The sequence below is a fragment of the Vicugna pacos genome, chromosome 2, assembly GCF_048564905.1.
Source record: "Vicugna pacos chromosome 2, VicPac4, whole genome shotgun sequence".
Lineage (NCBI taxonomy): Eukaryota > Metazoa > Chordata > Mammalia > Artiodactyla > Camelidae > Vicugna > Vicugna pacos.
In genome coordinates this window covers 103,915,151-103,932,420 of record NC_132988.1, presented here as the reverse complement: position 1 = coordinate 103,932,420, position 17,270 = coordinate 103,915,151, and the positions used below count along the sequence as shown (strand labels likewise).

The following is a 17,270-nucleotide window of genomic DNA, read 5'->3' as shown; positions in this document are numbered from 1 at the left end:
AATTCAGCACTATGAAGAAACTCTGAGTAGGCAAAATGTTTGTTACACTGTATTAGAATTATCTACAGCTGCTGCAGGAAGTGATAATAAATGCATACAATGAGATTTACAGTTAAAGGTTAAAGTGCAGTAAAAGTAACTGAAAACAAATAAACCCTATCTTCAAAGAGGGTTCTTCAAACCAGGGTGTTAGTAGCAGGGCTATCAAACTTTACTGACATTAAAATTCAGGACACTGGCAAGAACCAGACTTCCGAAGTTTCGCGGCAACACTCAGTTCCAGTTAGTATATCGTAGTTTACAGACATTATGTGTTCCCTAAGTCTTTGGGAGTAGTGAAAGATGGAAGATTCGAACTTTGCCCTGTAAGCAAACAAAAAAATAAACCAAGAGGGCCCAACCCCTCGCTTCCGCTTCCCCAAGTTAGAAAAAAGTAGGACTCAAAATCCCAACACCCCTCTCCCCGCAACACATCCCCGAGTAAGACTCTCTGGGTTTCGCCGGCAGTGGTGAGGCTGAGAGGAACTGAGCGCAGCAAGCCTGTATACGGCAAGCCAAGATGCGACAGACTCTGGGAACAGGGCTCAACCAGCAAATACAAGCGGGTGAAGCAGCACTTTGGCACTAACAGGGGCGCAGGGCGAAGCCGGAGTCCAGGGGGCGCGGCGTCTGAGAAGGGACCCGATAGCTCGGTACCTTCTCCAGAAGCAGCCGTATGAGGTGCTCGTGTGAGCGGCGGGCCTCACGGCCCTGCCGCACGTAAGCCGGCGTCACCAGCCGCTCGCCCGCCGCGAAGCTCTCGCGGTTCATGGCGGTGGCGACTGTGGCCACGGAAGGATCGGCACACGCGGGACACACGCCGGAACCAAGAGGCGACTCGTCGCCTGGACGGTACGGGAAAGCCTTGGGACAAAAATCTTCGTCTCGCTCTCGCACATGCGCGAACCGCCCTAAGTGGTGTGCCAGACGTGGTAGGATGTGAGCATGCGCAGGGCTGTCCCTGCGTTTAGCCGGTACGGAAAATTAGCTCCGCCTCCGTAGCTCTGATTGGCCCAGTTAAACCCCAGTGTGCCTGAGACCTACTTGAAGGACTTTGCACCTGTGCGGAGGGGCTGAGGTGAGTCAGGGGCAAGTGCGTGGGCTTCTCGGAAGAAAGACCTTCCCAAGTTATAATGTGTTCCACTCCTGCCGAACAGTGAGATCTGCGTAGTGTCTGTGCTTCAGCCTTACTCAGACCGTGTTTCTCAGATTCCTGAACCTTCATACATCTCTTGCTGCAAGAGCTGATTTACAATTGACTGGCAACCCCGTGTGAAGTAGTGATGCCCCACTCCTTTTCTCCTTTGCACCACAGAATTTTTGGCCATAAAACTTATCACCCGCCTCCTAATATGACAGGGTTTTGTTTATACAAACACTCACACACTTATGAATGTAAAACTCTAAAAGTCAGAGCCGTGGTTTTTGCTGCCCTATGCCTAGAAAAGTGCCCAGAATATAGTAAGGACTTAAAATTTTCTTTGGATATTGAATTAATGAATTGTCTTTACCATTCAGCAACCTAGCACTAAGTGCCTGAGATGAAGAAATGAAAAGGCAGAATCCCTGCTTTTGAATTCCTTGCAGTCTTCAACTTAGGTGAGCCTACAGTGATTCCTGACATCACTCTTACCCAATGGAGTGCTAGAGCCCATACTTGCTGCGAGAGCTGATTGTTAAATACTCAGTAGTTTTTTGTGAGCTGGTTTTTAAAATACAGCTCTTCTTTAAAATAAATTATGTAAATTTACAATGAAGTCAGTTATATTAAAAGCAAAAGTAATAGATACTCCAACTTATTTCCTAATTATTTTACTATTATCTCTGCTTTTGAGATTGTCTACTTCTATTGTATCTTTATGATGGAAAGAAGATATAATGATGTCCTACTGCACATCTCTTTCCAATTCCCTTTTTCATGGCATTATGTTTGTAGCTTGAAACTGGCCATGGTGGGAGTATTTACACCATGGAAATTAGCCAACTCTACAAATCAGGCCCCAGCCTCCCCCCTGCCATCCCACTTATGACTCAATTGCTTAACATATACAGAGTCACCACTGTTCCTATTGCATGTTCCCAGGGCATCCTGCCATTTATCAGCCACGACACTTGTCACAAGTGATTAACTTTCTGTCTTCCTCAACTAGACTATGAGCTCCTGCTTGACAAGGGCTATATTTGATAACTGTGTTCAAAGCACAGCACTAAACAATATATAATAGATGCTCAACAGCTTCCCCTTGCCAACAGCCTCCAATCAAGCACACCTGAACCTTTCCCCTTTTTTACCATAAAGTTTTTCTCTCCCCTGCCTGCCTTTGAATCCGCCTAATGCAAGTAATGGTGACTAACTCTCTTACACTGGTAAGCTCTGAATAGTCTCTGTTTGTTACTTGGATGGTCTTCATTCATTTTCACAGTTTTCCTAGAGGCTCCATTGAGACAGGATCTGCACTATCCATCACTGCCAGCCTTCAGCCAGATGAGGTACTCACAGAGGCCCCGGTGCCTTGATGCCTGTGGCTGTCAAGTCTGTGCCAACATGGTAAGTCATTACTGAGTCTAAACCCCACTATCTTTATGTTGAATTCTTCAGCTGTTTATGTTTGGTACCCAGGTTTTGTTGTTGGTTCTCATTTGTTTGATATCCTTGGTGGAATCAGACTATTCCTTTTCACGTTTTTGGCTCTCTTTTGTACTTCTGTATTGTATTGTGCTGTCTGAAAGTATTATTTGTCATAAGAAGAAGAATCATAGGGTAGAACACAGGCATGGGGCCTGTAAGCCTGCTGTCTGAGCCAGCCTCACAGACCAATGAGTTTGCAGTTCTTACAAGACCAGCATCCATTTGGACAAACTTTGTTGTGTCACCAATAAAACTGGATGAGGTTCTCCGTTCATCTTGACTTTTTGTCCTGAAAGCTTGGCTTTGATCTAGAGGGAATTCATTCTAATTTTACACCTGCCAAGTGGCACAGATTGTTGGGTCTGTGTTCAGAGTGCTCTTGAAACATAAAGAGAACAAACATCACTTTCAACAAACCACTGCCAGCTCTCCTGGGGTTGTCTAAGCCTAAAACTTCTTCCTCTCCAGGAAAAACAGCTGCTTCATTATGTGTATTCTCATTACAATCCTAATTCCGGTGGCTGGCTCCCTAAATGGCATAACTTCAGCAATGAGGATTTGGGCCCTCATTGGCCACTCTGGGGAACATTTGCCTTGAATATATTCTTTATTTGATAGGCACCTTTGAAAAGAAAGGGAATGAAGATTTCTGAGGCCAAATGGGCAGCTGTGTTTGACTGGTATGCAGAGGCCTCCAAAGGAAATTCTGATTCAAAAATAATTTCAGTAAAAGATTCTTTGGCCAAAGCCAATGAGCAACATAAGAAACTTAAGCAACGACAAACTAGATTCCTTTCCTAGTAAGTCCTCCCCATCCTTGTGCTCCAGTTGCTCCCCCAATATCCAGATGTCCCTCTTCCTCCTTAACCTTCTGATCTCATCAACTCTTCCCTTCTCTTCCTCATGTCCAGACCCCCTACCTATTCCCAACAACTTTCCTAAGACTACAATATGCCGGTTCCCTCTGAAGATCTAGCCCTCCTTTGAGCCAGATCTATGGGCAACTATACAATGTAAACTTTGGACCCAAGATGAATTAAGAGCTGTAATTAAGAATCTCCCTACTCCCATACAAGACCAGCAACTGTTCATAGAAGGCTTTTAAATTCTTTCGTGTGTATGTGATTCAGGATTATCTAACCTATATCAACTTGTACATGTGTTGGTCAGAATCTCAGCTAAACCCTGGGTGGCAAAGCTGATTGGACTGACCCAGAAAGGGGGCGACAGGATCTCTCTTTCCATAATAAACCTCTCCAAAAAAGGACCCAAAGAAAAAGATTTGAAAAGCAGGGCAAAGTGTCTTAAAAGTAGTATCCCCAAACATTTCTAATAAAGTTATTGGACCATAATTGAATCATACAAACAGAAAATGATAAAAATATAGAGAGTTTCACGATCTCCTAGGAAATACCTTCTGACAACATTTGGGAATTAAAGAAGGTGCCTTTCATCTCATTTTGTCAATGGAGTTAAATGTGTAACTGGAAGCCTAATTCAAAAGTGGGGTAGTCATTAGAATGGAAATTAGACCCTCTGCCTGAACTAAAACACCTATCAGAACAGTCTGAACAGTAACAATGAGACAGAATCCAAGATAAACTGTGATCTTGCAGACTCAACAGCCAAGTGGCCCTCTCCCCAGCAACTAATTTTGACAAGGTAGATGTTATAGATAAAAAGGACGCTGTAAAAAAAGAATATCCCATCTTATTAAAAAAACAAAAACAAAAACAAAAACAGAAAACCAAGACAAAGAAATTCCTTCAATTCTGATTAACAGTGGTGTTCTGAAAAAGGAAAACACTTTCAATATCATGACTTACCCTCTAATACTCAAGTTGAATAAATACAGATGGTCAGTGTAATCGATTCTCGGGAGATAGGGATGTTACCCTTACTACATTAAACCCCATTATCCTTGCTCAACCTCTTCCTCAGAGTAAGCATATACACAAGTGTAAGTCCTTTCAAACAACCCACAGATTTTTCCTATCTCCTAGCCCTTAAGTGTTAACATGAGCCCTTAATAAAAAACCATTCCATCCTGCTCTGTGATACCACCCCTGCAAATTTAATAGGGGGAGACTTACTTTGCAAATGGAATTCTAATATTAAACACACAACAGAAAGACTATTTTTTTAAAGTTCCAGAGGACTCCTCTATTCATAATCAAGTTGTGTCTGTTCTGGATATACCTTTGCCTTCTCCATTATATTTGATGCATGCCCCAGATAAAGGTCTTGACATCATCCATGACATTCTATGACTTCAAACGTCCACTGACATAGAAAATTTAATCAGAACAGTAAATAGATCCTACCAAACTATTACCCAGACACCCCCAATATCCCTTGAAGCCAGAGGCAAAGAAGTGGTTCAAAGCTATAACTGAATGCCTTATATCCAAAGGTCTTCTCACATTCTGGACTAGCCTTTGTAAGACTCTGATCTTGCCAGTAAAGAAACCAAATGGATAAGGATAGCAATGTTTTCAAGACCTCAGGACAATGAACAAAATTTTTGTCCTTCACTTCCCATTGGTACCTAACCCAAATACCATCTTGGCATCAATTCTTCCTGAAGCTACTTGCTTCACTGTAGTGAACCTTTGCTCTGTGTTTTTTGATGTGCCTCTAGCCCATATCTAGGGCAGTCAGTACCTTTTAGCCTTCACTTGAGGAGGATAACAGTATACCCGGACAGTCATGCCCCAGGGATTCAGTGAAGCCCTCTCCTCTTTTTTTCAGTTCCTGAAACAAGTCTTAACAGATCTAAATTTCCCTTGTAATTGAGTTCTGATACAATGTGTAGATGGCGTCCTACTTTAGTTAAAGCATAAGAAAGCTTGTAAAGAGGATTCCATTTACTTGCTCTCAGCTTTAGAAGAAAAGGGACGTGAGGTTTCATCAGATAAATTGCAGTTTTTCCAAAGCACAGCCCATTATTTAGGTCACGGACTATCTAAGGAGGGAAAAGTGCTACCTCTTGACAGGCTGAAGACTATCCAGACTTACATTAGACCTCTCACCACATAACAGGATTTCTAGGTTTAACTGGATATTGCAAACAAATTTTTCTAGGATTGCAATGCCTCTTTATGAGTTGACTAAGTTCCCAGTAAGAGACCATCTCTTCTAGGAACCCAAATATGGAACAGACCCTCTATAACCTGAAGAAAGTTCTTCAGTAGCTTCATTAACTGGGCATTCCTAACTACAAAAACCTCTTTGGTCTGTATGTGCATATGTGATCTGGACAAGCCGTTGGAGTTTTAACTCAGCGGCATGGGAACCATCAAATACCTATTGCTTACTATAGCCATACCCTCAGCCTGGTTGCAAAGGTGTATCCCCCATGTCTTATAGCAATAGTTGCTGGAAAGAAAGAAAGAAAGAGACAGAGAGAGAGGGAGAGAGAAAGAAAGAGAGAAAGAAAGAAAGGAAAAAGAGAGGAAGGAAGGAAGAAAAAAGAGCGGAAGGAAGGAAGAAAGAAAGGAAGAGAAGAAAAACGTTGATGCTTCTATTGAACTAGTTTTAGTCTCCCTACTTGACCTTGACCTCTGGTTCCTCATACAGGACAGACATTACTGCTGGCTGAGAACATGTAACACTTTTCAGCCAGCTGATTAAGTGCCTATGATGTTGTTACTCTTATACTCTCACATTACTTTCTGTTCACCACTGCAGCACTGAATCTTGCCACTCTAGCAGAGGAAGGTGAACCTCAGGATTGTCTTACCTTTGCTAGGGAACATTCTGTACCTCTTCCAAGTGCATTAGAAAGTCACACTGAGAACTGTAATCTAATATAATTTGTTGATAGCTCATATCACAAAACTGAAACTGGAGATTATCAAGCAGGATATACTATCAGTAATTTAAACTCTCTTTTGGAATATAGCTATTCTGCTCCAAAACCAATAACCCCAGTATAACCATGAGAAATTATCAGGCAAACCCCAGTTGAGGAACATTCTAGAAAATACCTGACCAGTACTCCTCAAAACTGTTACAATCGTGGAAAAAAAATAAAATCTGAGAAATTGCTGTAGGACAAAGGAAACTGAGGAGATAACGATAACTGAATGGATTGTGGTTTCCTGGATTGAGTCCTGGAACAGAAAGAGGACATTTGTGAGAAAAACCAGAGAAATCCAAATAAAAGTCTGAAGTATGCTCAACAGTATGTGTCGACATTGGTTTATCAGATTTGACAAATGTATTACGGTAATATAAGATATTAACATTAGAAGAAGCTAGGTGAAGGATACATGGAACACTTTCTATCTCTATATATCTAAAATTATTTCAAAGATAAAAAGTTTATTTTTTAAAAAAATGAAGGAGATATTTTCAGACAAAAACAGAAAATTTTCAACAACAGAACACTACTAAAGGAGATGCTAAAGAGTATCCTTAAGGCAAAAATTACAAGGTTCTGGATGAGATATCAAAGATGCAAGAAGGGATAAGGAGCAACAAAAATGAGAAGTAAATATATGGATGAATCTAGGTTAATATTATCTATATAAAGAAATATAGGAATGTGTTGAGGAATTCAACTATATAGAGAACTAAAGTACATGGTTGATATTTAAGTAGGGAGGAGCTAAACAGAATAAACAGAGTTAAAGTGTTCTGAGGGTTTTGTAATCATAGAGTGGCCCATGAACTTACCAGAAAGCAGAATCTTGGCCCTCACCCCAGACTTACTAAATAAGAATTTTCATTTTAAGAAGACCCCTTATTCATATACACATTAAGATTTAAGAAATGCTGTTACAAAGGGAATAAAAGTACCCATTGATATTAGATTTTTGGAAATCTAGAATTTACTTTATAATCTCCAGGGTAACCTATAAAGGATCCAAACAGTTGGGTAATTTCCAATCTAACATGTGGGAAAGTGGGATAATAAAAAACAATCAATACAAAATAAGGCAGTAAAGGAAGAAATAGAACAGGTAGGACACATAGAAACTATATTAAATATAAGTGAGCTAAATATTCCCTTTAGAAGACAATAACTATTAGAGTAGATTTTTTGAAAGAATTATATGCTCTGTACTGAGTCCACATCTAAAACAAAAGGCTATACAAAGATTTAAAATTGAAAACAAGAGAATGGGAAAAGATAAATCATGCAAATACTAACAAGAAGAAAATTGACATAGATTTTTAATATTAGGCAAAGTAGACGTTAAGGCAAATGGCATTACTAAACATAAAGAGGAGTATTTCATAATGATGAGGTTCAGTTCACCAGGAAAATATAATAATCCTAAATATGTATACACCTAATAACAATTTCAAAATGCATAAGTCAAAACTGACAAAAGAAAAAACAGATAAATCTATAGGCATTCTGAGATTATTATAAAACATCTTTTAGGAACTAATAGAACAAGTTAACACAAAAAATTAGTAAAGACAGAGAAACACCATGTTTAGTAAACTTGACCTAATGGTTTTTCATAGGGCTCTCTACCCAACAACTGTAGAGCTATACATTCTTTTCAAGGTCACAGGGAACATTTACCAGAATTGACTACATCATGAGGCATGAAATAAGACAACAAATTACAGAGCAGTAAAATTATGTCCATCCTCTGACACAAATGCAACTAAGCTAAGAATCAATGACAGAAACAATTTTGGAAATTAAGCAATATTTGGAAATAAAGCAATATTCTAAGTAATCCATATGTCAAAGAAGATGTTGTAATATTAGAAAGTATTTTGAAATTAGAAAGTATTTTGAACTGAATGATAATAAAAATATCACATATCAAGACTTACAGGAAGCAGCTAACACCATGCTTAGCGAGAAACGTGACTAAAAGCAAAAGAAGAAGGAGAATGGAAGGGAAAATGCATATAGTAGAAAAGAAAAAAAAAGGCTAAACCTTTCTCAGCTAAGATTTTTATCTCAAGAATTAGTACAAGAATAGAAAACAAACCTGCAGAAAATAGAAGGAAAAATATAATAAAGATAAGGCCAGAAATTACAGAAACAGAAAACAAAGAGAGATTAGCAATAGTGGTTTCTATGAAAAAACTAAAGGTGAGGTTGGAAGGAGGATCCAGGCCAGAGGCCAGGGAAACTGCAAGAACGCACTGTGTGGGGAGATGGATGTGCAGCCAGTGGTCAGGGAGGGAGAAAAGGGGCCAGATTTTCAATGGGGATTTAGAAGTGAAAAGTTGTACACTGTAGAGGAAACCCTCATCACCCACCTCCCTATGAAACACTTGGTAAAATACTCTTTGCTTGTTAATCCACTGTGGGATAGGATCTATTTGGGGGAGGCCTTGAAGCCCTAAATCCTGCTGTAAGCATGGGTGCAGATGAGACAGGATGGAAGGGGGCAGGGCACAACCACTCAAGGAATGACAGCAATTTAACACCAGAATGGTGGAAGATTCAACTCCCGGTTGGCCTTAAGGATTAAGAGGTTTAACTTCTAGTAGACCTTGAGCTTCATTATGTGCTCATTGTAACAGCGTGATCAAGTAACGTGCCCACAGGCGCCATGACAGCCCCAAGGCTAACCGCAAAAGGCCAAAGAATGGGCGGTGGTCCAATTCCTGGTAATCTTAGCCCCTTCCCCAGTGCAGTTGGAATGATCCCACCTGTAGGTATGTGAAGCTACTGAGAACACCATGCCTAGTGGGTTTTTTCCACTCCCTCCCCTTCAGAGATGGCCCACACTCTGTCTATGGAGTGTGTACCTACTTTTACTTTAACCTGAGCACCCAATTCCTACACCTCTTTCCTTGTCTTTCTCTTGCCTTACACTCTATGCAGTATGTATCTCTCTAAGTAAATCTGTTACGGAAACGACAGGCCAGTCAAGAAACAAGCACCACCCGGAGGGCTAGAGTACTCAGATGTATTACGCCGGCGGGCTCAGAGGGGCTCCTGCTCCGAAGCTCTGAGCACTTCCAAGACGTGCGTGTGAGGTTTTATAGGGTAAAGTACAAGCTTGGGGTATTAAGCCAATAGGCATGGAACAGCTTTAGCAGCATTATCATCACAAAAGTGGAGGCAGGGAGGCAGCAAACCAACATTCCAAAGCCAGATCTGTATCTTTGAAAACCCAGCTGGCTAGCAAAAAACATGAACAGCAAACCAACACTAATTAACCTAGATTTACAAGTTAGTCCAGCAGAACTCAGATCAGTATTCCAATACTGTGATTTGTGAGTTATCTTGTTAGCCCAGCCCAGCCTCTCCTTCACATTCCTAGACTTGTGAGTTATCTTGTTAGACCAGCCCGGCTTTTCCTTCACAAATCTACCTTTACTCAATGGTGGCTCGCACTTGAATTCTTGCCTGCGCGAAGCCAAGGGCCCACACCTGGTGGGGCACATCCCAGGGACTCAACCAAGACCTGGGACACAGCCCTCCTCATGCCTCACATCTGTTTTCCTGCATCACAGAGAGAAATAAAGGCAGCTCAGACCCATCTGGTCCCTTCAGATACACATGCTGCTCTGAGGACTTAACCTGCAGTAGCTCATCCAATCCTCCCAGCAACGCTATTAGGCAGGTAGTGTTATCTTCACCCCATTTTACAGCTGAAGAGGCTAAGGCTCAGAGAAGCCAGGTGAGACTGCAAGGTTAGTCAAGGGAAATAGCCAGGATTCTGACCGGGCTGTCTGTGCTCTTAACCAACCCTCCTCCCCACACGCTTTCAGAGCCAAGAGGCAGTGCCTGGACCAGGCTTTAGGTAGGTAAACATGCAGCCGCAAAGTTGTGTCCGTGGGATGTGGATGGAGCAACAAGAATATTGCCAGAAGGGGAGAAAGGACAGGTTACCAAAGAATTATTAGGTCTTAAAGCCTATTAAACTTTATGATCGGAAAAGACCCCATCATATTGGTATCAGGATTCCTTGGTGCTGAGCCCGGATAGCACCTGAAAACCTAGAAGGCATCATAGGCTTCTGCACTCACAGCTCATCTATCAATCTTTTCATGCCTCACCCCATCCCTTTCTCTCCATCTTCCCCTCTGCCACCTAGTCCAGGCCTGTCATCAACCTTACACAACTGCAAATACAATCCAGACTCCTTATCTTGACCGACAGGCCCTCCAAGGTCTGGTCCCTGCTGACATAAAGTACTAGCCTCCTCCTCCTCTAGCCTGTGGGCTCCCATTCCACTGACCTCCTTGCAGACCCTGGAACACACCAAATTTTTCCTTTCCCAACTCAGGACCTACCCACATGCTGTGCCTGCTGCCTCAAATGATCTTCCCCTCCTCAGTTTGCATGGTTGGCTCCTACTTTTCCTTCAGTGTAAATGTCACCTCCTCTGAGAAGCCTTCCCGGATCACCTTGTCTAGATAGGAACCTATTTTGAAGTAAATGCTCTATATGTTCACTTAAAATTCTCTTATGTGTTGGTTACTTGTAATGTCTAGAATGGAAGCTTCTGGAAGATGAGAACCTTGACTGTTTATTCACCTACTCTTCCTCAGCATTCACTGGCTGGCTCAGCTTCCTTCCTTAGCACAGTGTCTAGCATATGGTAAGCATTCACAAACAGTTTCGAATGAATAAATGATAAGAATGGGTCCCAAAGATGGCTTATCATTTGGTGGTTGCTGAATGAACCCAGATGTGGAGAGAAGCAAGTGAGCAGGGACCAGAGACAAATAGGTGACACCTCGTGTGATGCGGGTATTTCAAATTAAGGAGATATTTTTCAAAGACAGCTGCAAATAGGCAAATAATGACCACATCACTTTGTCATTCCACTCACATGTGTTCTAAAATGTTTAGGGTTGGGGAAATGACAAGTCTCACGAAGGATGGCAGGGTCTGGCTGTCATCAACCTCATTAAAGAGACCTCTTAAGCAATTTGAAGCAAAATAACTTCCACACCAATGTCAAGCTTCAAAGAGCAGTTGGAAGGAGGAAGTGAGGGAATAGTAGAATCAGTAAGTACGTTGTTTAGAAAAGTCTCCTTGTGGTTAAGAAAAAAAGAGAAAAATGTGGTAATTACATTTTGCTAAGACTCAGAATTCAGAGAGCCTGGTCTCACCTTCATCTCTACTTCAGATGGGGAGAGATGAAATGAAAGTAGATGTGGATGTAGCAGAAGGTAATTTAAGGCCTTCCCCGGGATGAGTAAAGCAGTGCTCTCTCCAGAGGGAGGAGGAGTGGGTAGAGAAAGCTTCCTCCAAGCAGTAAAACTGCGAGGTAGTTACAGTTCCCCGGAAAAGCAGGAGCAGGAGGAAAGTGACAGGAGACCGTGAACTGGCCCGGAGCCTGGTGCCCGCTGACACTGGAAAGAGAGTTTCAGAGGCCCTTGACTTAGAGTGATGGCGGGCAGGGGAGCAGTGATAAAGGCAGTGGGTGGCTGGTGGTCAAGTAGTGGTGAGGAGGTGACCTCTGGAATCAGGCAGGTGGAGTTCAGAGCCTCGCTGGCTCCTCTTCTTCCTCCAGCATGAATATGTGCAAATTACCCAACCTCTCTAGACCCCAGCTCCTTCCTCTGTGAAAGGGACACAGTAATAGTGAAGGGAAGCCCATGACACATGGAAAGGCCCAGCCCTGTGCTGGCACAGAGGGAGCACGCAGCAAATGGGAGACCGTGATCTCCGCTGCTGCAGCTAGTTGTGGCCCGTGAGAGTGAATAAGTCACTTGACCCTAGATGTGGAGAGTGTGGACCAGCTGGCTCAGCCTCCTTCTCATGGGCCTTACCCAAAGCTGGACAACTGCAAACTACGTTCGCCGGACTCCCAACTAGCACTCTAGAAACAAATTAAGTTTAGCCAATTAGATGTACTTGCCTGAGACTTAGAAGGTGGAGGGCATTTCCTGTTTTGTTTTGCTTTTTTAACTGTTTATTGTTACTGAGAAGCAAGGAAGTAGAGATAGGAAATTTTTGGCCTTTCAGAGTCCATTCTCCAGCCTTCTTGGTGTCCAGAGGCAGAGGTAGTGTGGCTTTTTTTTTTAATTGAAGTATAGTCAGTTTACAATGTTGTGTCAATTTCTGGTGTACAGCATAATGTTTCCATCATATTTATATATACATATAATCATTTTCTTATTCTTTATCCAATGTGGCTTCCTCAGCTCTGGGTTCCTGACATCAGTAGCCCTGGCAATGGCCCAGGAGCTGTTAGCTCCCCTGGTGGGTCAGTTCTGCAGTGTTCTAGGAGGCATTTCTAGAGGCCCAGTCTAGAGTCCACACCGCCAGACCTCCCAATGATTTTGTAACACCTTATTCCCTTCAGAGTTAAAATATCTCCAGCTATGTCTGCTTCCTGCACTCAGTCCTGACTGCTATACTGTTTGCATTTCTTTCCTCCACAATCTCTCAGTCTACCACATTTTTCACAAGTGAAAAAAAATTTTATAGCATCATCCACTTCACCTGATAATATTCTTTTTCCTGAGTTATTCACGCCTACAGAAAGATTGACCAACTACCGCATCCCTAAGTAACTAAGCCTAAGGCATTGTCATCCACTGGTGACAGCTGTCCAAATTGCTATTGCCATGCTGGAGAGGGAATAATCAGAGTCAGAAGAACCAGAGTAGAGCAGTCTTGACAATCCCAAACCAAGAAAGGGGAGCCCAATCAATACTGATGTATTTATGGAGTACTGAAAATGGAGATACTGAGAGAGAATAATTTCTCCACTGTTACTCATGAGAGATGGAGCATTGATGACTCAATATGAGTCTTCCTGTCGGCTTGGCAGATTTAGCCTTTTTATTGAGAATGACTCACTATGCTTCATTGGTGACTGTATTACTTAAAAATAGCCACTCCCTTTGCAATGGACTCAAATCCTTTTCAAAAGGAGGCAGGAAATAAACACACTCTGCAACCTTTTCATATTAATTTGGTTTTCCTATTGGGAAAAGATCATGCTGGCCATCTGACACCTGTGCTGGTATGCTTGTAACTTCTCTATCTCCCTAGACACTAATGAATTAGCATTCTAGAATTTTCTTCAGCTTTTGTGAGTCTGGAATCATTTATCAATGATTCAGTTCTACAGAGCCTGAAAACTGTTGTACAGAGAACTGAGAACAATTTGTGAATCTCTAGATCTGAGTCAAAATCTGAGCTTATCTCTGTGAGAAGTCCATTAACCCTGAGACTTTCTTCTACCCCCAAAGCCTGACTTGCATTCCCAAGTGGACAAACACACACTCTTTGCTCAATTCTTAATTATCTGCACATGGCTTATTCAAAATCATTTATTTTCATTCCATTAGGGCACTAGTTGAAAAGGCCAGGCTCTTGAGTTCAAGAGATATGGGTTCAAATCCTGATCTTTGGCTTCTTGGCTCTGTAATCTTGGACAGGTTACTTTATTTCTCTGTGTTTCACTTTACTAATCTGTAAAAGGAAGCAAAAAGAATGGCCAACAGACATGTGAAAAGATGCTCAACATTGCTAATCATTGGGGAAATCCAAATCAAAACCACCATGAGATATCACCTCTTGCCTGTCAGAATGCCTATCATCAAAAAGAACACAAATAACAAATGTGGAGAAAAGGAAGCTCTTTTCACTGTTAGTGGGAATGTAAATCAGTGCAGCCACTGTGGAAAACAGTATGGAGGTTTCATAAAAGACTAAAAATAGAACTACCATATGACTCAGCAATTCCACCCCTGGGTATATATCCAAAAAAAACCCCCACTAATTCAAAAAGATACATGCACCCCAGTGTTCATAGCACTGTTATTTAGAATTGCCAAGATATGGAAGCAACCTAGGTGTCCATCAACTAATGAATGGATAAAGAAGATGTGGTAGATATAGACAGTGGAATACTACTAAGTCATAAAAAGAATGAAATTTTGCCATTTGCAGCAACATGGATGGACTTGGAGGGCATTATGCTAAGTGAAATAAGACAAATACTGTGTGATATCACTTATATGTGGAATCTAAAAATACAACACACTACTGAATATAACAAAAAAGAAGCAAGTTCACAGATAGAGTAAACTAGTAGTTACCAATGGGGAGAGGGTATAAGGATATATTGTACAACATGGAGAATATAGCCAATATTTTATAATAACTATAAATGGAGTATAACCTTTAAAAATGTGAATCACTATATTGTACACTTACAACTTGTATAATATTGTACACAACTATACATCAATAAAAACATTTTTAAAAAGAATACTTACTTTTTAATGGGATAAATCAATCAGTAAATAGTAGCATTCCATAAATAATAGCAATTGAGATTATTTACTGGATATGTCACAGGAATGCAAAGATGAGCAAGCCGCAATCAAAACCCTTTAGAAATATCTAATCTCATAAGAGAGGATGCAACCTGTATATAAGTAACCATAAGCGTCTGAATGAGATATGCCATATAACCCAAGATCCCATCCAACTTAGACAAGAAGCTTAAGGAGGACGTACCATTTGAAAGTGGACCAAGTCTCTGTGCAAAGATAAGTAGAAAGCGTGTTCCAGGAGGAGGACAGTAAAAGAGTAATAGTGTTAGAGATAAACATTAGCCTGATAGGCCTTTTAGTGGGTAGCAGGGTGGACCTTAAAGGCCAACTTGAACTTGAATAGTCAGATTGCAAAGGCAGCCACAGGTGCTTCCCCCACCAGCATCCACGACTTAGGTAATTCTATCCCGCACTGACACTGGATTTGGTCATTACAACTTGCTTTGACCAATGGGCTGGATGGTAGCAAATGTGGTTCAGATGGAGGCACGATAAGAGCTTGCGCATTTGGGCTGACCCATGCTGCACACGCAATCTTTCCGCCACCATGTGAACAAATCTTTTGCCAGTTGGATGATGATGAGAAAGATGTAATCCAATTCCCTCCACTGCCCAAGTCAACAGTGAGCACTGCCAGGGGAAAAGCAGCCTAGTCCCCCGCAGCTGGCCAGAGATCTAAGCATGAGTTCAGTCAACACTAGCAAAAGAGTCACTCAGCTGGGCCCAAGCCAAAGAACTGTGAGCAAAATAACGCTTGTTGTTTTAAGCCACTGCACTTGGCCTGATTTGTTAAGTAGCAAAAGTCTGCTGATAATGGGAGTCATTAAAAGGTAGGGGTAGGCGAATGATGTGAACAAATATGATATGCTATCCAGATAGATGTATACTTAGGAAATTGTAGGCATATCATAAATATTAGATTAAGCCAAATAATTATTAATGTAAATTTCCTTCAAAATAAAGAAGTTGACGAATAATTACTGAGTGTGGAAGGCTCATGATATTCTACACCCTTGCTACTCAAGGTGTTGTCTGTGGGCCAGAGGCATCAGCATTACCTGGAGCTTATTGGAAAAACATAATTTAGGCTCCACACCAGACCTATTGAATCAGAATATGAATTGCAACAACATCCCCTGGAGATTCTCTGGCACTATGAAAATTTGAGAAGCACTATCCTATTCTGAAAATGCAAACTGAATCCACCTTGAGCATTCACCTAAACTTTCTTATTCTGGTCAGATATTTTTACTTCTTTAAATGCTTTAATATACCTTCCTTCCTGCCTGCTCCTTACCATAGCTTTAGTTAAAGCAACCCCCACCCCTCCAAAAAAACCCACCTTTATCCTTTGAAGTTGTGTTCTCAAGAAACTGTGTGTGTGTGTGTGTGTGTGTGTGTGTGTGTGTGTGTGTGTTTGTTCTTGGGAACTTTGACTAGGGCCCAATAAATTAAACTGCTTTTCCCATCCAAGTTTTGAACCAATTGAGAAATAAGACAAAAGATGAGGCAGACAGAGGCCAAAATATCCTCCTTAACTCTGATAAAGTCTAGGTTAGAGGCACTACCAAATGGGTTCCTCTCCAGCATCCAGCATTAACCAGAGTAAACCATAATGAGTACTGGCCCAGGGCAGTCTCTCCAAAGAGAATGAAGAAGGCCTGGCTGGAGGGTGGGGTGGGAGTGAGTGAGGGGCTGGAGAATCACCTGTACAGAAAAGAAACACTGGGGATGGAGATAGGTATGTGTGTGGTGGTGCTGATAAGAGAGCTGTTTTCTATAACATGTGGACATCATAATTGCTTAGAAGTTTCTTAAGAGCCAAATTCTTTAGAAACGATCTTTAAGGATGTTTGATTGATGGTGTGATCTGTGAGAATGAATTAATGAAGATTATAATTTGTGACTTTTAAAAAATGGTAACAGAGTTTAGGCTGAATAGTGATGATAACAAGGAATATGTTTGAAAGATTAGGAATAAGAATAGTGCCAAAACTGAGGTGAAAGAAAAGCAATGTAGATTTGGGGAAGCAGGAATTTATTTATGGAGATTGATATTTGGCCCAGGAGTGGAGAAAACAATCAATGACTTATATGTTGTGCCATACCTTGAGTTGCCCTAAGACACTATACTATTACTATTACTAATTATCATGATAAGCTTGGTCAAGCTTATGTATTGAACTATAAGAGATGAACCTACTGTTCAGTACTGAACTATAAGAACAATATTTTGTCTAAACCTCTTATCAAATCAGCGAGGTCAGTATTTTTATTACCAGTGTTCGCATTTTGTGGATGAGGACATCAAGACTTAGAAATGTTAATAACTCATCCAAGGTCACACAACTAGTAAATGGCAGAG

General features: G+C 41.4%; 1 protein-coding gene and 1 long non-coding RNA gene across 4 annotated transcripts in view; one reads left to right on the top strand and one right to left on the bottom strand.

The window, feature by feature from the left end:
- Positions 1-912, bottom strand: part of SEPSECS (Sep (O-phosphoserine) tRNA:Sec (selenocysteine) tRNA synthase) — a 35,113-nt gene extending 34,201 nt beyond the window's left edge. For 2 of the 3 annotated variants that reach the window (XM_072945602.1, XM_006207010.4), the window contains exon 1: positions 697-912. In XM_072945602.1, coding sequence (XP_072801703.1) covers positions 697-810 — 114 coding nt within the window. In that variant the 5' untranslated portion in view covers positions 811-912. Of the gene's footprint in view, positions 1-219; positions 315-696 lie in introns of those variants that run through there. The other variant, XM_072945603.1, reaches the window with a different exon arrangement.
- A 114-nt stretch (positions 913-1,026) lies between these two features.
- Positions 1,027-17,270, top strand: part of LOC107033785 (uncharacterized) — a 35,168-nt gene continuing 18,924 nt past the window's right edge. Inside the window, exons 1-3 of the long non-coding RNA XR_004193761.2 lie at positions 1,027-1,117; positions 1,558-1,638; positions 2,463-2,587. This is a non-coding gene — a long non-coding RNA (uncharacterized lncRNA). The remainder of the gene's footprint in view (positions 1,118-1,557; positions 1,639-2,462; positions 2,588-17,270) is intronic.